The following is a 22,106-nucleotide window of genomic DNA, read 5'->3' as shown; positions in this document are numbered from 1 at the left end:
CCTTCAGACCAACCTACTTCATTTCATCCATCTTTGCTTTTTAGTGGATTCCTTCTCTATTACAAAGGTGACTACCAAACAGCACCATCATCACAAAGAACCACACTCTGAGATTTCAGCATCTTAGCTATAGAATTATAACCTCATATAAGAAGGTGTACATTTTTCTCTTATTTTGAATTGTAAATAAAGTTCTTATCAAATGATCATTATGTCAACGCAAACCCTTTTAACCTAACAGTGTTCCTTTCAACTAAGTTTGTATTATACCCACCCTCATCATACTTACAATATACAAATAAAAGAAACACAAAGTCAAAGCAGCAATGTTGAGAAGAAAGCAGAAATTAAATTTTTGAAACATAGGTAAACTAATTAAAATCTTGCAAATGGAACATAAGATATTTTAAAGGAGGATAGCTAGGAAAGCAGCAAACGATGTCATTTGGGTTAAATGAATTTTAAAATGAAAAAATTAGAGTTTATCCTTTAACGGACAGTTTTAAAACATAAATGGTAATACATTATTAAATATTTCTAAAAAGACCATTTAAAAATAAAGTATCAAGAGAAAACTGGCAAACACTGTTTTCTCTATTTTGTCACCTATAACAGTACTTGTCACACACATAAAAATTATTTTTTTGGTGCGTAGATGACTTTGGCAAGATTAAATAAAGACGAATTTGTCTGACTTCACTTCCACTGGAAAAGCATTATTAACACAGAGAGTTATCACTGGCATTTTTAATGACAATGAGTGTGACGATCAAATTACACAACACACATAAAGGTACTTTGAAAGTCTTTTTGGTGCTTTACAAATGCAAAAAAAAGGTTAAGCATACTAAATGCACATATACAATAGAACCAGTCCATGGGACTGCATTATATTAATCATATAATGATTGTATGAACCCTGTGGCTACATCTCTCCCCTCCTCTAGAAAGGAGTTTGTCATTTATGTTGTCTCCTAGACAAAAGGAAGGCTCTTAGGTAGGAAGAAAAACTGAAAACACAGGCTTGGGATAGGATGCAGGAAAGATACTGCGGTTTTCTCTGGCCCTACCTCTCTGGGTCTAAAATTGGGAGGAGCTGAGTTTTCTAGTTGTGGGCACAGGACACTAATCATTGGTTTTATGAACCAGGATATCAAGTTTCATTCTGTTTATTCTCTTCTGTTATTGCCACCCCCATCCTTCCTTTTTAAAGCTGTCTATTCCTCTAGGTCTTGTCACAACTAGGTCTCATTTGAGAGAGACTGCTGAAGGTGGGTATCCATTCCATCTTGACCTAAGGTACCAAGGTAGCAGTGGTACCAGCAAGAGATCCTGGAGGATTATGAAACTGTGTTTAGCAATGGGACCCTTTTATGCCCAATGCAATGTTAATGAGTAAACCAAATATACAAAACAGGCAACAGGAAAGCTGCTCTGGTGAGAACAGTAGATGGAAGCATCAGGCTACTAGCTGGCCTCCTGGCCTTCCCTAATTCTAAAATACCTTAGCGCTTTAGGGAACAGTTTGAAAACTCCTAGAGGAAAGTTAATCTCTGGACTAGACTATGGTTTAGTAATTTAGGAACCATGCTTTACATGGAAGGTATTTGCATGGGGACAAACAGGACAAACAGGTCAAAATTAAAGTAATACTGTATTATCGGAAATGATGTTAAGACAAGTAAAAATATTACTAAACTTCAGAATAATCACAGATAACAATATTCTGGAAAAAGTTTCGCAAGATTATTTTTTTCACCAGTTAACATATAAAAGTTCATCTAAAACTTTTAAAAACTTACTTGGTTGAAGTCCTTTTGTCTCAAGTATGTAATTGCTTTGTTTATTTCCAGATCATTTGCTAACTCTACATATTGAGAAGCTTTCACAACTTCAACACACCTATAATGCAAAGCATAAAAAAAGTTACTTTATTTTGTTTTGGCAAATTTATGTTGTTGGTGGGTTCCTTATGACTTTTCAAAGCAATGTTAAAGTGCCCCTTGTGCTAAGGCTCAGCACCTGATTTCTTCCAAAGCATGCAGTAAGTTATTGAATTCTAGTTCTACACTAATCTTCTTATCTAACTTTCCTTTAGTTTATTGTCACTTCTAATTATTTACAGTATCTTAAATAAAATTGAATTGATATATATAGTCTCATTTTTTAATTAACCACTAAAACAATTTCAATTTTTAACAGGTAAAAATATTTCTATATATTTTTTCATCTTAAATGTTCTGATGGTGAAAAAAATTCTAAAGAACTTGTAGAATATGCTTAAGTTTTATGTCCAACTTCAACGGACTATCATAGATCTGAGATCACACATCTAGAAAACTGTCAAGGAAGAATTTGAACACGATTTTTATTGATACCAAAATCCACCACACCAAGACTGTTCTTCAAATTGAGGTCAACTGAAATCAGTTTAGTTGATCATGACCCTTATTTAAAAAAACAGAACATGTAAAATACCAAAGGGCATCACACATAAGGACAAGGACTGTTCCATACAACTTTTTTCAGTAAACAATATAAAATAAATTTCTTACCGGGGTTCTGGTTCAAAAATATTTCAAATCCAATGGCACGGACAAAGAATTTTTTAAAAGATTTATTTATTTATTTATTTGAAAGAGAGAGAAACCATGAACATGGAGGGGTAGGGGGAGAGGGAGAGAGAATCTCAAGAAGACTCCCCACTGAGTGTGGAGTCGATGCGGGGCTCAATCTCACTACCCTGAGATCATGACCTGAGCTGAAATCAAGAGTCAGATGCTTAACTGACTGAGCCACTCAGGCACTCCTGGCTTGGACAAATAATTTTAAAACATTATAGCAGAAGATTCCTTTCTTCAGATAGAATCTTTTATTTTATTCTCTACTTACCAAAGAGCCTCTCTGCTTGCAGTGGGGATAGAGGATGTGAAGCCTTGCCTGCACAGTACCCCTTTGAATGGCCCTCTGTCCCCAGCCCCACCCCAACAAAGTAGCCTATAAACATTAGAGACTGCAAGGGCTCCAAGAGAATGATCTGGAAACCACCGACACACCAATGCATTCAGCAAACATTTGTTGAATGTCTACTAGATGTCAGACATTATTATTTGGTACAGGGGCTAAAACGATAAAATATGGTTCATGCCTTTACAGGGGAAGCAGACCAGTAAAGTAAGTTCTGTGTAAGAGCTATTATAAAGGAATACAAGAATGCAGAGGTAGAAACTCTAAACCAGACTGGGGAAAGGTATTCCAGAGATATCTGCCACTCAGTTTGAATCTCAACTTTTTATTACTTATAAGAGACATACCTTAAATTAAGAATATAGAATCATCAAAACTAAAGTGAAAAAAAGAAATACCACTAAGGAAAAGAAAGCAGACAATGCAAACTTTAAGGCAAGAGACATTATGAGAAGTAATAAAGGACACTGCTTAATGAAAAAGGGCTTATTAATCCACCAGGGATATACCCTTATTCTAAATCTTCAGGCACCCAATAACCTAACTTCAAAATAATATAAAACAAAAGTTAATAAACCTAAAGAAATGCAGAAATCTACAACTATGGTAAAAAACTTTTTTTTTAAAAAAAGATTTTATTTATTTATTTGACAGAGAGACAGCCAGCGAGACAATGAACACAGTCAGGGGGAGTGGGAGAGGAAGAAGCAGGCTACCAGTGGAGGAGCCTGATGTGGGGCTCAATCCCAGATCGCCGGGATCACGCCCTGAGCTGAAGGCAGACGCTTAACGACTGAGCCACCCAGGCGCCCCTATAGTAAAAAACTTTTAACATACCTCTCTCAATAGCTAAAAGAATAAGCAAACAAAAATCATTAAGGATAAAATGACAGATTCCTTAAAAAATACACCTTATCAAAAGTGACACAAGAAGAAAATCAGAAGTCTTGTATTTATTAAAACTCTTCTTATAAAGAAAACCTCAAATGCAGATGATTTTACTAGTGAATTCCTCCAACTGTTTAATAAAAAAATAATACCAATCCCATAAACTCCTTCAGAGGGTGGGAATATATCTGAACTTGTGGTATAAAGTCAGCTTACCCTTGTTAACAAAGTCAAAGACATTATTTTTTAAATTTTCAAACTTCAAGGGCACCTGCATGGCTCAGTCAGTCTCCCTCTCTCTCCCTCTGCCCCCCCGCCCCCACTGACACTGGCTTTCTCTCTCTCTCTCTTCTCCTCAAATAATAAATTCTTAAAATTATAAAGTTCACCCTTCTCATTAATATGGATGCAAAAATCCTCAGCTAAAGATTAGTAAGTCAAATCTAGTGATATTTTTAAAGTATAATAAATCACAATCAAGTAGAGTTCATTCCAGATAATTTAACATTCAAAAATCAATCTTACAATTATTTGATAGATGGATTTTCATAAAAACTCTTAGCTAACCAGAAACAAAAGGAAACATTCTTTAATATGATAAAGAGTATCTACGAGAATCCTATAGCAAGCATCATATTTAATGGCACGTTGTGGAAAGCTTTGCCCCATGAGATCAGGAACAAACAAAAATGATTCTATCACCACTTCTATTCAGCACTGAACTGCACATCAAAGCCAGTGCAATGAAGCAAGGAAACAAAAAGAAGCATAAAGATTGAGCAGAAAGAAAGAAAACTGTCATTATCTGTAGATGGCATAAATGTGTATGTAGATAACCCCAAAACATCTAGAGATGACTATCTGAATTCATAAGTAAATGTATTCAGGTCAGTGGATAAAGATCAATATCTAAAATTCAACTATATATCTACATACTAGAAAAGCGCAAGTAGAAAATGAAAATTTAAAACTATGCCCTACACCATCAAAAACATTAAACATGTAGGAATAAATGTAACAAAAGACATGCTGATCTCTGGACTTAAAACTAAAAAGTATTTGAAAGAAATTACGGAGACCTAAATGGAGGAATGTATTGTACTTACAGATTTGAAAAGTAAACATTTTAAAGATGTTCTCTCCAGCCTGATCTATAGATTTGAATGAAATTCCAATTAATTTCCCAGTAGGTCAAGAGAAATGGAAGACAAGCCACAGACTAGGAGAAAATATTTGAAAAACAATGCCCAGACTTTCACTAAGCTACTGCAGCACGGTACTGCTGTCCCTCTGTCCATCTTGTTTGGCCAAGTGGCCTGCAGGGACCAAAAATTGACGCTAGCCCCTAATGCAAGTGCATGTCCCAGACAGCAGCCTGCAGAGCCCAAGCAAATCTAAGTTCCTGATATGATTTCCCCCAAAGCTCTTGTGATCAACATTCTCCTCCACCTCCCAGGGCCTTTCCCTTGTGTACCCTACACAAGACCCCCATGGAGCTTTCCCAAGCTCCTTCTCTTTTTGGTTTGAATTGACCAATCTGGCCTTATCCCATGAGCCCCAAAACATTTCACCCACGGACCCTAAGAAGGCATGTGCCCCAGGTCCTGCCTCTCTCTCTGCCTGTACCCTGTCTTGTCTTCCCTGTGTGGTGCCTCCAATTGTGCTGTGTACTTCCTCCAGGACCTGTGAGTAATAAACTTCTCTATCTCAATTTCTCATGGTCAAGAATAATATTCCATTGTACGGCTATACCACTACACAGCAATGAAAATGAACAAACCAGAGCTATACGCAACAACACTGACAGCTGCAAAAGAGAGTAAAAGACACCACACACGAAACAATATGCATAGAATGAGTCCATCTATGTGATGTTTAAAAAAAGTAAAACTATAATTTAGGGATGCCTGGTTAGGTGGTTAAAGTCTGTAGAAAAGCTAGGAAGTGATTACCATAGAAGTCAAGATATCCATCACACTTCAGAGTGGGAGGGACAGTGTCTGGGATGGGCACAGCAGAACTTCTAAGGTGCTGACTATGTTCTATTCTTTAAATGTTATAAATCTATATAGGGGTTACATGGGTGTTTGCTTTGTGATAAATCATTGAGGTGGTATTACTGTTTTATACAATTCTTATGTGCTTTATATTTAGCCACAAAAAGATTAAAAATAATTTTAACCCTATACAAATGAGTTAACAAAAATATAGTAAGAATGACAGAATAATTTGTGATGAAAAATCCAAATAATGCCAGGGCTGACTTTTTCCTTTTGGTTTTCAATACATAGTTGTATTACACTATATGAGTTTTCAAATCTGGCTGCACATCAGAACCACATGGAAACAATGAAAAAATATAGATTCTTCCGTTCCATCTAACACCTACTGACTATCTACTTTCAACAAGTTCCTAGGTTAGCGGCAGTTGAGAAGTACTGGCATAGCACAGGGCAATGGTTCTGTACGTTGGGTATAGATAATGGGACCCTGTATGGGGCTTTAAAAAATGCTCATGCCTGAGCCCAAACCCCAGAAATTCTGACCTAAATAGTCACAGTTCTGCCTGGACACTGGGATTTTTAAAAATTCCCTGATGATTTTACTATGCAGCCAAGGGTGATAATCACTGGTAAAGAGTTACAGAATGTTATACATGAGAATAATGCTGGGGGAGGTTGAAAAAATACAAACGCTTGCTCTCTACCTTGAACCCTAACTCAGATATATTGGAGGTGGGGGAGGGTGAGGGGGAAAACTAGTCATTGTTCTTTTAATAAGCTCACAGTATAATTCCAACGCATACATTGTTTAAAAGTCACTGGCACAGTAAATATTCTGACCTTAACTATGTATTTGTCCTTAGTGAAGCCAATACAGTTTTTACCACTCATTTCTCTCAGCTATAAAAAGGCAATGATTTCATGCCTATCTCATTGAGATAAAGTATATAACAGCATTAATCAATAATCCAAAGTAGCTGTGCTCAATAAATTGAAGGTGAAATAAAAAAAATTTTGCCACAATTTAGGTTGTGAATGACACCATACCAGGCCTCAGCTATACACTCATTGAAAACTGCCCCAGAGAGAAGGAAACAAAATTAATGACCCTCTCCTTAGTAAAAATATATAAAATTTCTGGCTTTATAATTAACTTACTAGTAATATTAGTCAGATTTGAGAGCTAAATATTGGCATATTCCAGATTTCAAACAGGCTAAAATATTTAACACTGAACAAGACTAGCAACCACTTTTTAAAAATAGTCCCATTAATACCATTTTAAAAAACTTTTTTAAAAAATGTGAATCAGCCTCAAAAAGCTAGGTCTGAGCGAATAGAAAAATAATAGTGTTTAAAATTCAAAACTGCTTCATTTTACTGATTTAAAAAAATCATATACATATATACATAGAACTGCCAGTAGGTCTAAGTGAAACAGAAGACTCTATTATCGATTTGTCTTGATGAAGTCATTTAAATATTATGAAATGGAACAGAAATCAGGTAGGCTTAGTTTAAATGTTTTTTGTTTGTTTAATTTCAAGTCCTAAACATTCTCTAGGGGCACCTGGGTGGCTCAATCGTGAAGCGTCTGCCTTCGGCTCAGGGTGTGATCCCGGCATTCTGGGATCGAGCCCCGCATCGGGCTCCTCTGCTGGGAGCCTGCTTCTTCCTCTCCCACGCCCCCTGCTTGTGTTCCCTCTCTCGCTGGCTGTCTCTCTTTATGTCAAATAAATAAAATAAAAATCTTAAAAAATAAATAAACATTCTCTAAACATTGAACAGATGTTATTTATATCTTATAAAGCAATCTTCTTTAATATTCTACAAAGAACAAGACATATGAAGAAATCAGACTTGGAGAAAGTATGACACCTTTAAGTAACCATTATGGAATGATCTCCTATAGATAAAGTATTTTCTAACCCCAGTCAGAAGCTCTGATGTTGACTCTAAAGATCACTGTCCTCCATTTAAAATATACATACATATATATATATATACAGATATATACAAATGTACATAGTTTCTGTATGTATATAACCACGTAAAATGTACACATATATGCATGTTTGTTCATATGCAATACACATATATACTGCAGTTTCTGAAATATATTATGTAAGCTTTCTGAATATCAAACCTCTTTCTTCAAAGTTATTAGAAACATGGGCTTTCACGTATCCTGAGATGTGGTAAATTTTTTAAAAAAACCTGCCTAGTTAACATATAAGGAAATAAGACTTACTACATTTTAGGTTACAAATGAAATCTTAAAAATGCCCATGAATTATAACATAGTTATGATATCACTATGCATATCGCTATGCACATCACTATGCTCTTTGGCAAAAACTAATATTTATACTGGGTAACATTAAAAATACTGAGTTGGAGGAGTGATGTCAGCAAAATGGCGGTATAGGAATTCCTAGTACCTGTACCCTCCCCAAAAGATCAATTTTAAGGACTATCCACGCATGAAAATACTTTCACAAGAACTAAGGATTCTAGGTGAGGGATTATAGTACCTGCGTGAGGATTAGATATAAGACATTAATGAGGACAGATAGATTCACAGACCCCCTTTATCTTTCCTCTGAGCCCAGACAGCTCAGCATGGAGAGAGAAAGCCTCTCTCTAAGAGAAACTGAGTAAAGTAAGTGTCTGACTTCACTGCAGACTCCAGGCCAGCCCACCCTAGCACCAGGCTGACTCTCAATGCCCTCGCTGGCTCCCTAGCAGGCTCCTATGAACCCAGGCTCCTGTCCACCCTGGTACCTGTGGGATTCTACATCCTCAGGTGGCTCCTAAGCATCAGGCTCCACAGATAGTACCTGTGAACCAAGGCCACCAGCTCACTCCAAGGCCTGCTGGCTCCAGTGGCCACAGGTGGCTCCTGCAAACCCAGGTCCATACAACCTCCAGGTTCCCAGCAAGCTCCCATGAACCCAGGCTCCTGACACATCCCAGCATCAGCCAGCTCCAAGGCAGCAACTTTGGCCCTCTAATCCCAATCAGCCCCTACAAAAAAGATAGGATGACTAGGCCCAGAGACAGGATGACTACTGTATACCCAAGTATTTGACCCACTTCAGCACCAGGCTAGCTACTATAGCCCCAAATCCCAAGTACCAAGTCAGCCCCCAGGTTCAAGGGAAGCTCCCATGGACCCAGGTTCTTGGTCCACCCAAGTACCATAATGACCCCCGCAAATCCAACCTCCATGGCATCCCCTGAAGGCTCCAGGATACAAGCCAACTCCTGTAGCCCCAGACTCCAGGTTGACTCTCACAAAATCAGGCTCCCAGCCTGTCTTAGTACCAGACCAGCCTCTGTGGACCCAGATGCTAGGCCCACGCCAGTGGGCCCCAATGCCTGGTTGGTGCCTGGAAACCTAGGATCCAGATCTGCCCACACAGACCAAGGTCCCAAGCTCATCACCACAGATTCAAGTACCAAGCATACCCCAGTGAACCTAGGCTTCAGGTCCACCCTGTGGCCTAGGTGCCAGACTAGTCCCCGTGTGCTCAAGCACTAGGCCTGCCCAGCTACCAACCCAAGCACCAGACCTGTCCACTTGAGTATTCCACCAGATGGTCCACCCAGAATCTGTGGACAGGCTGACTGGTGAAGGGCTTTGCCTCATAAAGCCAGTCTGTAAATGCTGGAAGAGGTGCCTACTTCCTCAAATATACAGATACCAACACAAGGACACAAGGACCGTGAATAATCAATAAAATATATAATCACCAAAGGAAACTAATGAAATTCTAATGACTGACTCTAAAAAAATGGAAATCTATGAATTGTCTGACAAAGAATTTAGAATAATCCTCTTTAAAAAGTTTAGTCGACTTTAAGAAAATAGACAACTAAATGAAATTAGGAAAACAAAAAATACCCCAAGGAACTAAAAAAAGAAGAACTAGGTTCAAAATTAGTAGAAAGAAAGAAGTAAAGATCAGAGCAGAAATACATGAAAGAGACTAGAAAAACAATAGAAAAGATCAATAAAACTAAGAGCTTATTTTTTTTAAGAGAAAAAAATGACAAATCTTTACCTGGACTACCTAAGGAAAAAAGAAAGAAAATGCAAATAAATAAATTCAGATACGGAAACTGGAGAACTAGAAGAAAACAGGTGAAAAGTTCCTTGACATGGATCTTGGCACTGATTTTTTTCATACGACACCTAAAGCCAAACCAGCAAAATAAAAAATAAACAAGTGGGACTACAACAAGCTAACAAGCTTCTGCACAGCAAAAGAAACTACAAAAAAAAAAAAAAAAAAAGAGAGAGAGAAAGAGAAAGAAAGAAAGAAAGAAAGAAAGAAAGAAAGAAAGAAAGAAAGAAAGAAAAAAATGAAAAGATAACTACAGAATGGGAGAAAATATTTGCAATTCATATATGGACATATCTAGGAAATACTGTCGGTTCAGTTCCAGACTGCTGCAATAAAGTGAATACTGAAATAAAGCAAGTCTAGTGAATTTTTGGTTTCCTAGTGCATATAAAAGTTCTTTACACTATACTGTAGTCTATGAAGTGTGAAACAGCCTTATGTCTAAAAAACAATGTATGTAACTTAATTTAAAAATACTTTGTTGCTCTAATGAAGCATCAAACTTTACATCGGAATCTGGGGATGTACTGTATGGTGATTAACACAATATAATAAAATAAAATTAAAAAAAAAATAAAATAAAAAAAAAATACTTTGTTGCTAAAAAATGCTAATCGTCATCTGAGCTTTCAGCAGGTTGTAATCACTGGTCACAGATCACCATAATGAATATAATAATAATGTAGGACTTCCAGGGAAGATAGTAAAGTAGGAAGACCCTAGGTTCTTATCATCCCATGCATACATAACACCCTATCAGTGTAAATAACCCAGAAAACTCAGAATGTGTTACAAAGGGACAGAAATCCCTGGGGAACTCCTCCAGGAATAAAGGAACTCGCAGGTGCTATTTTCCTCCCTTGCCCCTCAGCATAAACACATGTCCACCTATGGGACTTTCTATTTAATTTGCCAACACTGCTGCCCCCATCGTCGCATGTTGTGCTTCTTCCAATCCACCCCTCCATATAGCCTGCCTTAGTCTGGACACATGAGGATCTCTCCGGCAGAGGACCTGCAGCACACAAAGCTTGACAGTACTGCAGCCCTACTGCCCCACGCTGTCTTTCAGCAGATCTGCCCTTTCCAACACACTCTTGGCCAGAGCCCATATAGGGCAGTGCCACAGGCCTGGCAGTGTGCAAGCAGCCCCTAGAGTGGCCAACATCACTCCAAAGTGACTCCTGTCCTGGAGAGAGGGAAACACAACCATACCAGTGAGATGGAGCGCCCAGCAGTGGGTTGGAGGCAGACAACTGGTCTGACCACAGGCCCTGCAAACCAACGGAAGCTTCTCAGGGGACGATACAGGGAAAGCACCTGTAGTTTGGTGCTACTGACTCAACTGAAGCCCAAGGCATCTGCAGACGGGCCCACTAAACCACAGGGACAAAAACTGTCCACAACATAAAGAGAACCCCTGCAGATGACTGGACTGAAGGAAAAAGCAGCTCAGCCACAACAGCAGGGTGCACACATTACACACAGGAGAAATCTCTGAAGTGCCAGGTTCTGGTGAACAGGGGATACTTCATGGAAAGGCTCTACAGACCTCTTCTTCATAAGGCCAGTACACCAAAGAGCAGGAGATGTAGCTGACTTTCCCTACACAGAGAAACAGACACTGAGAGTTAGATAAACTGAGGAGACAGAGAAGTAGGTCCCAAATAAAAGAACAGGGCAAAACCACAGCAAGAAATCTAAGAGATATGTAATACTCCTTCTAGAGAATTTAAAGTAATGATCATAAAGATACTCACCGGACTTAAGAGAAGAGTGGAGGACATAAGTGAGACCATAAACAATGAGATGAAAAATGACCAATCAGAGATGAGGAACACAGTAAATGAAATTAAAAATAAACTAGAAGGAATAAATAAAAGTCTAGAGGAAGCAGAAGAATGAAGCAGCAACCTGGAGGACAGAGTAATTGGAAGTAATCAAGTTGAGAAGATGACAGATAAAGACTTATGTAAAATGAGAATAGACTTAAGGAATTCAATGACACCATCAAATGTAATAACACTGGCATTATAAGGATCCCAAAAGGACTAGAGAGAGAAAAGGGGGCAGAAATTTATTTAAAGAAATAATGGCTGAAAACTTCCTGAATTTGGGGAAGGAAACAGAAATTCAGACCCAGGAGGCACAAAGGTTCACCAACAAAATCAATCCAAGGAGGTCCACACCAAGGTATGTAATAATTAAAAATGGCAAAAAGTACTAACAGAAAAAAATTAAAAGCAGCAAGAGAAAAGAAGACAGTTACATACAATGGAAAGCCTGTAAGGCTATTAGCTGATTTTTCAACAGAAACTTGACAGGCCAGAAGAGAATGGCATGATACATTCAAAGTGCTGAAAGGGAAAAATCTGCAGACAAGAATACTCTATCCATCAAGGTTATCAATCAGAACAGGAGAGATAAAGAGTTTCCCAAAAAAACAAAAGTTAAAGGAATTCATGACCACTAACCAGCCCTACAAGAAATGTAAAAGGGCACTATTTGAGTGAAAAGACCATAAGCAAGAATAAGAAAAGTAGGAATCACAAAAGCAGTAAATATAAGTCTATCTGTAAATATCACTCAAGGGATTCAAAAAATAAAGGTATGTAAAGTATGACACCATATACCTAAAACATGGGGAGGAGAGGAGTAAAGAATGGGTTCCAACTTAAGCCACATCAACTTAACTTGTATTACTGTGTGCAGAAGAGGTTATACACAAACCTAATGGTAGCCACAAATCAAAAACCAGTAATAGATACACAGGAAATAAAGAGAAAGGAATCCAAGTATGTGACTAAAGAAAGCCAAGTAATCATGAGAGAAGAAAGCTCTGGAGAAAAACTCCAAAAACAAACATAAAACAAGTAACAAAATGGCAATAACTACATACATATCAATAATTACTTTGAATGTAAATAGACTAAACACTCCAATCAAAAGACAGCATGATGAAACAGATAAAAAAAACAAGATGTAAAAATAAGAGACTCATTTCAGACGTAAAGATACCTGCAGATCGAAAGTGATGTGATGGAAAAGCATTCAAAAGGATGTGAAAAGAAAGCCAGGTAGCAATACTTACATTGAACAAAACAGACTTTAAAACAAAGACTGTAGCAAGAGACAAAGGACACTACATAATCATTAAGGAGACAATCCAACAAAAAGATATAACAATTGTAAATATTTATGTACCCAACACTGGGGCACCTAAATACTTAAAGCAGTAATAACAAACATAAAGGAAGTAATTGATAGGTCAATGGACAGATCACCCAACGAGAAAATCAACAAGGAAATAAGAGCTTTGAATGACACCCTGGGTCAGATGGATTTAACAGATATGTTCAGAACATTCTATCCTAAAACAGCAAAATACACATTCATTTCAAGTGACATAGAACATTTTCCACAAGAGATCACATATTAGGCCACAAAGCTTCAAGAAATTCAAAAAGATCAAAGTCATTCCATGCATCTTGCTGACCACAGCACTCCGAGACTAGAAATCAACCACAAGAAAAAATCTGGAAAGACCACAAATATATGGAAGTTAAATGACATGCTACTAAAGAGTGGACGGGTCAATCAAGAAATCAAAGTGGTAATAAAAAAATACACAGAAACAAATAATAATGAAAATACAATGATCCAAAATCTTTGGGATGCAGCAAAAGTGGTTCTAAGAGGGAAGTTTATAGCAATATAGGCCTGTCTCAAGAAGCAAGAAAAAAACTCAAATAAACAACTTAACTTTACACCTAAAGAAGCTAGAAAAAGAAGAACAAACAAAACCCAGAACCAGTAGTAGGAAGAAAATAATAAAGATTAGAGCAGAAATAAATGAAACAGAAACCAAAAAACCCCAACAGAACAGTTCAAAGAAACCAGGAGCTGGCTCTTTGAAAAGATCAATAAAATTGATAAACCTCTAGTCAGACTCATAAAAAAAAAAGTACTCAAAATTAGAAATGAAAGAGGAGAAATAACAACTGACACCACAGAAATAAAAGGATTACAAGAGAATATTATGAAAAATTATATGCAAACATATTGGACAGCCTAGAAGAAATCAATAAATTTCCAGAAACATATAACCTCCCAAAACTGAATCACGAAGAAAAAGAAAAGTTGAACAGCCCAGAATCATATATATGGTTCCACTGATAAATTCTAAAACAATCCTTCTCAAATTCTCCAAAAAACTGAAGTGGGAAACTCTCAAACTCATTTTATGAGGCCAACATTACCCAATAAGCTAGGTAAGAACATTACAACAAAAGAAAACTACAGGCCAATATCCTGTATTTATATGCGAACATCCTCAACAAAATACGAGCAAACTGAACACATATTTATATGCGAACATCCTCAACAAAATACGAGCAAACTGAACACACATTTAAAGGATCATACACCACAATCAAGTGAGATTTAACCCTGGAATGCAAAAATGGTTCAATATATGCAAATCACTAACTGCGGTACATCACATCAATAGAATGAAAGATACAAAATCATGCAAATTTAACAACCATTCATGAGAAAAAGTCTCAACAAAAAGAAGACATGAATATTGGAGAAAAGGGTACCCTTGTGTACTGTAGGTGAAAAAGTAAACTGGTGCAGCCACTATGGAAAACAGTATGGAAATTCCTAAAAAATTAAAAAGATAACTACCGTAAGATCCAGCAATTCCACTTCTGGGTATACAGCCACAGGAAATGAAATCTCTAACTCAAAGAGATATTTGTACTCCACATTCATTATAGCATTATTCACAAAAACCAAGAAATGTAAACAATCTAAGTGTCCAGAACAGATGAATGGATAAAAAAAGGTGACAGACACAGACACACACGTGCACACACACAGAGGAATATTATTTAGCCATAAAACAAAGGAAATCCTCGGCCCTAAGGGGAAAATACAGAGCCATCGAAGCCTCACTCAAAGGAACAGAACAATCTAAAATGCAGTCTTTATATTTTCACCTTAAGAAGCTGGAGTTGGAACAGAAGAACAGGCCTAACCCACGCACGAGAAGGCAGCTGATCAAGATTAGAGCAGAGATCAATGAATTAGAAACCAGGAGCACAGTAAAGCAAGTCAACAGAACTAGAAGCTGGTTCTTTGAAGAATAAATAAGATCGATAAGCCACTGGCCAGACTTATTCCAAAGAATAGAGAAAGGACCCAAATTAATAAATTATGAATGAAAGGGGAGAGATCACGACCAACACCAATGAAATAGGAAGGATCGTTAGAAACTTTTATCAACAACTTTATGCCAATAAATTAAACAACCTGGAAGAAATGGATGCCTTCCTGGAAACCTATAAACTACCACGACTAAACAGGAAGAAATTGATTATTTAAACATACCGATTAATTACGAAGAGATTGAAGCAGTGATCAAAAACCACCCGAAAAGCAAGAGTCCAGGGTCTGACGGATTCCCCGGAGAATTCTACCAAACATTCAAAGAAGAAATAATACCTATTCTCCTGAAGCTGTTTCCAAAAATGGAAACAGAAGGAAAACTACCAAACTCATTCTATGAGGCCAGTATTACCTTGATCCCCAAACCAGGCAAAGACCCCATCAAAAAGGAGAATTATAGACCGATATCCCTGATGAATATGGATGCCAAAATTCTCAACAAGATCCTAGCTAATAGGATCCAACAGTACATTAAAAGGATTATCCATCATGACCAAGTCAGGTTCACCCCTGGGATGCAAGGGTGGTTCAATGTTCGCAAATCTATCAGTGTGATACATCATATCAACAAGAAAAGACTCAAGAACCATATGATCCTCTCAATTGATGCAGAAAAAGCATTTCACAAAATACAGCATCCTTTTCTGATTAAAACCGTTCAGAGTGTAGGGATAGAGGGTACATTCCTCAATTTCATAAAAGCCATCTATGAAAAGCCTACAGCGAATATCATTCTCAATGGGGAAAAGCTGAAAGCCTTTCCCTTAAGATCAGGAACACGACGAGGATGTCCACTCTTGCCACTATTATTCAACAGAGTACTAGAAGTCCTTGCAACAGTAATCAGACAACAAAAGGGATAAAAGGTATCCAAATTGGCAAAGAAGAAGTCAAAATGTCTCCCTTCGCAGATGACATGATACTCTATATGGAAACCCAAAAGAATCCACCCCCAAATTACTAGAACTTATAGAGCAATTCAGAAATGTGGCAGGATACAAAATCAAAGCTCAGAAATCAGTTGCATTTCTATACACGAATAATGAGACTGAAGAAAGAGAAATTAGGGAATCCATCCCATTTACAATAGCACCAAAAATCATACGTTATCTTGGAATTAACTTAACAAGAGATGTAAAGGATCTATATTGTAGAAACTACAAATCACTCTTGAAAGACACTGAAGATGACACAAAAAGATGGAAAAATATTCCATGCTCATGGATTGGAAGAATAAACAGTTAAAATGTCTATGCTACCCAGAGCAATCTACACTTTCAATTCCATCCCGATCAAAATACCAGTGACATTTTTCAAAGAACTGGAACAAACAGCCCTTAAATTTGTGTGGAACCAGAAAAGGCCCCAAATCAAGGAATTGTTGAAAAGGAAAAACAAAGCTGGGGGGCATCACATTGCCGGATTTCAAGCTATACTACAAAGCTGTGATCACAAAGACAGCATGGTACTGGCACAAAAACAGACACATAGACCAATGGAACAGAACAAAGAATCCAAAATGGACCCTCGGCTCTTTGGGCAACTAATCTTTGATAAAACAGGAAAAAACATCCAGTGGAAAAAAGACAGTCTCTTCAATAAATGGTGCTGGGAACATTGGACCGCTACGTGCAAAAGAATGAAACTTGGCCACTGTCTCACACCATACACAAAGATAAACTCCAAATGGATGAAAGACCTCGATGTGAGACAGGAATCCATCAAAATCATAGAGGAGAACATAGCCTGCAACCTCTTTGACATCGGCCACAGCAACTTTTTTCATGACACATCTCCAAAGGCAAGAGAAACAAAAGAAAAAATGAACTTGTGGGACTTCATCAAGATAAAGAGCTTCTGCACAGCCAAGGAAACAGTCAAAAAAACTAAGAGGCAGCCCACGGAATGGGAGAATATATTTGCAAAGGACACTACAGATAAAGGACTGGTATCCAAGATCTACAAAGAACTTCTCAAACTCAATACACGAGAAACAAATAAACAAATCANGGAAACACATAATCAAATCAAAAAATGGGCAGAAGATATGAACAGACACTTTTCCAATGAAGACATACAAATGGCTAACAGACACATGAAAAAATGTTCAAAATCTTTAGCCATCAGGGAAATTCAAATCAAAACCACATTGAGATACCACCTCACACCAGTTAGAATGGCAAAAATTGACAAGGCAGGAAACAACAAATGTTGGAGAGGATGTGGAGAAAGGGGATCCCTCCCACACTGTTGGTGGGAATGCAAGTTGGTACAGCCACTTTGGAAAACAGTGTGGTGGTCCCTCAAAAAGTTAAAAATAGAGCTACCCTATGACCCAGCAATGCGCTGGGTCCATATATACAATGGAATATTATTCAGCCATCAGAAAGAACGATTACCCAACATCTGCAGCAAAATGGATGGGAATGGAGGAGATTATGCTAAAGTGAAATAAGTCAAGCAGAGAAAGACAATTATCATATGGTTTCACTCATTTATGGAACATAAGGAATAGCAGGGAGATCAGTAAGAAAAGGAAGGGAAGAATGAAGGGGGGGAAACAGAAAGGGGAATAAACCTCAAGAGACTATGGACTTTGGGAAACAAACTGAGGGTTTTAGAGGGGAGGAGGGTGGGGAATTGGGCTACGCTGGTGATGGGTATTAAGGAGGGCACATATTGCATGGAGCACAGGGTGTTATATGCAAACAATGAATCATGGAACACTGCATCAAAAACTAATGTTGTACTGTGTGGTGACTAACATAACATAATAAAAAATTAAAACAAAAACAAAAACAAAGGAAATCCTGCCTTTTGAGACATGGATGGACTTCAAGGGCATTATGCTATGTGAAATAAGTCAGACAGAGAAAGACAAACACTGAATATTCTCACTCATATGTAGACCCTAAAATAAAAAGAGAGAGTAGAATGGTGATACCAGGGGTGGGAGGCAGGGGAGACAGGGAGATGTTGGTTAAAGGGCACAGATTTTCAGGAATAAGATAAATAAGTTTTGGGATGTAATACAAAATGCTAACTATAATTAACAATTCTGTATTATATACTTTCAAGTTGTTAAACAAGTAAATCTTAAATCTTACAAGCAGAATTTTAAAAAGGTAATTATGTGAGGGTGGAGGTGTAACTAACGTTACTGTGGTAACTGTTTTGTAATATATATATATATATATATATATATATATATATATATAGCAACCACCACTCTGTACACCTTAAATCTGCATATATTATATGTCAATAATGTTTCAATAAACCTGGAAAAAATACAGGGGAAAAATGCTGAGCTTGGATAAAACAATATGTGAGGGTAAATCTGGAACCTCAGTTAAAGAATGGGTCATCTCAGATGTCTTCTTTCATTATATCAGTATTCAAACCAAAAATCTCTTGAACTCTATCTTTAACAAAAACATGAATACATTCACTTTCATATTTCATGGTAGCTGTTTGTGAACATTTCTTAAGTGAACCTATCATTTTTTTTAAAAGATTTTATTTATTTATTTGACAGAGAGAGACAGAGAGAGACAGGCATTGAGAGAGGGAACACAAGCCAGGGGAGTGGAAGAGGAAGAAGCAGGCTCTTAGTGGAGGAGCCTGATATGGGGCTCGATCCCAGAACGCCAGGATCATGCCCTGAGCCGAAGGCAGACGCTTAACGACTGTGCCACCCGGGCGCCCCAAACCTATCATTTTTCTAATACAAGGCTATCATTTAACAAGAGAAACATATTCAAGTAGAAACATATACCTAGGTAAAAGTGAAATGATACATGAGTAGAACCATCTAGGCTGGCTTGATCTTCAGTCTCATATGACAAAAGAAATGCCTTTTGATAAGTTAAAGCATTAATTTAGTGGAAAATGTCAGTCAAACTGGTTGGTATTTGATAAATGTTCAGAATTTCACTCAACTGCTAGGTTGCAAAGACAAAATTATAATCATATTTTTGAAAAGGTAAAAACATTAAAAATTAATATGTATGCCTAGTAAACATTAAGAGAATTCAGGTTAGATTTAGTAATGGTAAAACAAATAACATATACTATTCAGCATAATTAAAGATAAACAGTTCATTTATTGTGAGGTGACTGGCCCCCAGATCAAGGAAATCTTTGGTTACAACCACAGTTTGGTGCCCACAAAAAGGGATACAGTGATTCTGTTGTACCATAACACTGGTCAAAACACAAGTGAAGTACTGTGTATACCTAAAGGGGCACATTTTAAGGGACTCATTTATAAACAAGGCAGGCAACTAGTCAGGTAGAAAACCAGTCATTCTAGAAAAACACACTATATCTGAAATGAGGAAAGAAACTGAACTGTTTATCTGAAAAAAGAAAAAAACTCTGAAGAAAGTCCTTCCATCACTATTGGCACTAACTGGCAAAACTTCTGATTCAAAACAGCAGCAGACATATGCATTTATCTCCCATTCCTATCTCCATGAGCAAATACAACTTCTGGAAGAATGAGAAAGTGCTGGCTTATAAAGCAGAGAAAAGGAAGCGACACTAAGAAAGCAACAGAGGAGAGAGCTTCCTGCACCCACTGAATCCAGTGAGACTGGGTTTCAGGGATGGCAAGTGAGGGGCTGAGCTGAGAAGGCAGCTGAATCAGGGTGCCTGCCTCCAGGGCTCTTATGGAATCACTGAGCACCACAACTGTGTGTGCAGCAAAGCCCACAGACTCCCCTTATCCAGACAACCAGAGACAATAAAAGTGCTCTTGTAAATATAAAATAAAAATGCATGAACACAATAATTAAATGGAAGGATTGGATGAGAAAGTAAAAAAGTTTCCCAGAAAGCAAAGCAAAGCTAGAGATGGAAAATAGAGAAAGAAAATGACAAGAAAGTCCCAAACCCAATTAATAGAAATTTATAAGTAGAGAAGGAGGAAGTAAATTATCAAGGAAATAATATAATACCATTTCCCCAAATTGAAAGAAAAAATAGAGTACAAATTGAGGGGTCTATTGAGTGCTTAGGGGGAAGACAAGAAAAAAGACAAACTTAAACATACCATTATGAAATTTCAGAATAACATACCTACAGAGGAAATTCTAAAAATCACCAGAAAGAAAACAAAGGTCACCTACAAATAACAAAGATGAGACTAGTATTAGACTTCTAATCTACAACAACGCTAGCTAACAATGAAGAAATGCTTTAAACTTCTAAAAGAAAGTTAAAAGAAAGTTACAACTTAGAATTTTAAGTTTTTTACCTCATAAAATAAATGACCAATCAGGAAGGAGAACAGAATTACATGTTTACAGACATGCACAGAAAGATCTTAAATGGGTTAATTAAGGATGAAATCAAGGAAAACATAAAGTGTTAAACAAACCAGGAGAGAAATGACAGTAATCCCCAAGATGACATTTAACACCAGGCCAAGACGGTAACCATCATATAGAAACTGAAGCAGAGAGAGAGATTTTGTAAGGGAGAACTCCAAGAAAAACCTGAGTCTGCAACAGAAGCAAAGAATGCAAAAAAAGAGAGCCAGGCAACTGGAAATACCAATAAAAACAAAACATCATGGATCCACTGTGAAGCCTCTAGTACAAATTAAACCAGGGAGACAATGCATTCCAAGGAATAGAATGGACTCCAAGGAATAAACAGAATGGGTAAGCATCTGAAAGATAGTAAGAATATGGTTAAGAAAACAGAAGTTATGTCTAGAAAGAAGAAACATGAAAGGTACCTAGAAAACAAGAAAACAAAATAAAACCCAAGCTCATAGCTACAGAGAACAGACTTTGTTGCCAAGAGTAGGGGCAGGGAGGGGGTAAAATGGATGAAGGGGATCAAAAGGCACAAACTTGTAGTTATAAAATAAATAAAAAATGGGATGTAATGTACAGTGTACTGATCATGATTACTAATACAGCATTGCATGTTTGAAAGTTGCTAAGATAGATCTTAAAAGTTTTCTTAAAAGAAAAAAAAAATTTTTTAAAGATTTTATTTATTTATTTGACAGAGAGAGAGACAGCCAGCGAGAGAGGGAACACAGGCAGGCGAGTGGGAGAGGAAGAAGCAGGCTCCCAGCAGAGGAGCCTGATGTGGGGCTCGATCCCAGGACTCTGGGATCATGCCCTGGGCCGAAGGCAGACGCTTAACGACTGAGCCACCCAGGTGCCCCAAGAAAAAAATTTTTAACTGTGTATGGTGACAAATGTTAACTAGACTAATTGTGATCATTTTGCAATATATACAAATATCGAATCATTATGTTGTTTACCTGAAACTGATATAATGTAAATTATATCTCAATAAAAAAACAAGGAAGGAAGGAAGGAAGGGAGAAAGCAAGCAAGCAAGTGAAGATAGTAACTCTTCTGTACTTGACTTTGCTATGTACATGTATGTACATGTATCTTGGATTTTTGAAATTCTGTAAGGTATCATATTGAAGAGGTCATAGACTCAGTCTGTTTGCTTGAAAGACCACAGAAAAAAGTTCCATGAGGGGCAATTTTGGGTTCAATACAAAGAAGATTTTTCTTACCCTTACAGATGTTTAGAAATAAAACAAATGAGTTGAACCAGAAGACACCAAGCAGAAATTAAATGCCACCTATATGGGATGCCACAAAGGGGATTCCTGTACTGGGTGGAAGTAAGAAAAAAAGTCACTGGGGCGCCTGGGTGGCACAGCGGTTGGGCATCTGCCTTTGGCTCAGGGCGTGATCCTGGCATTGTGGGATCGAGCCCCACATCAGGCTCCTCCGCTATGAGCTTGCTTCTTCCTCTCCCACTCCCCCTGCTTGTGTTCCCTCTCTCGCTGGCTGTCTCTCTGTAAAATAAATAAAATCTTTAAAAAAAAAATTCACTACTCATT

The 22,106-nt window shown here is 37.5% G+C and overlaps 1 protein-coding gene across 4 annotated transcripts in view; it reads right to left on the bottom strand.

The window, feature by feature from the left end:
* IFT88 (intraflagellar transport 88) overlaps positions 1-22,106 on the bottom strand; it is a 116,896-nt gene that overhangs the window by 80,536 nt on the left and 14,254 nt on the right. For all 4 annotated transcript variants that reach the window (XR_004626665.1, XM_034664959.1, XM_034664960.1 and 1 more), the window contains one exon: positions 1,803-1,902. Coding sequence is in view for 3 of the 4 variants with exons in the window: in XM_034664959.1 (XP_034520850.1) it covers positions 1,803-1,902 (100 nt within the window). In the remaining variant the exon portion in view is untranslated. The remainder of the gene's footprint in view (positions 1-1,802; positions 1,903-22,106) is intronic.

This window comes from Ailuropoda melanoleuca, chromosome 7 (assembly GCF_002007445.2).
Source record: "Ailuropoda melanoleuca isolate Jingjing chromosome 7, ASM200744v2, whole genome shotgun sequence".
Classification (NCBI taxonomy): Eukaryota; Metazoa; Chordata; class Mammalia; order Carnivora; family Ursidae; genus Ailuropoda; species Ailuropoda melanoleuca.
The sequence above is the reverse complement of the archived record's forward strand: the minus strand, read 5'-3'. Positions and strand labels throughout refer to the sequence as shown.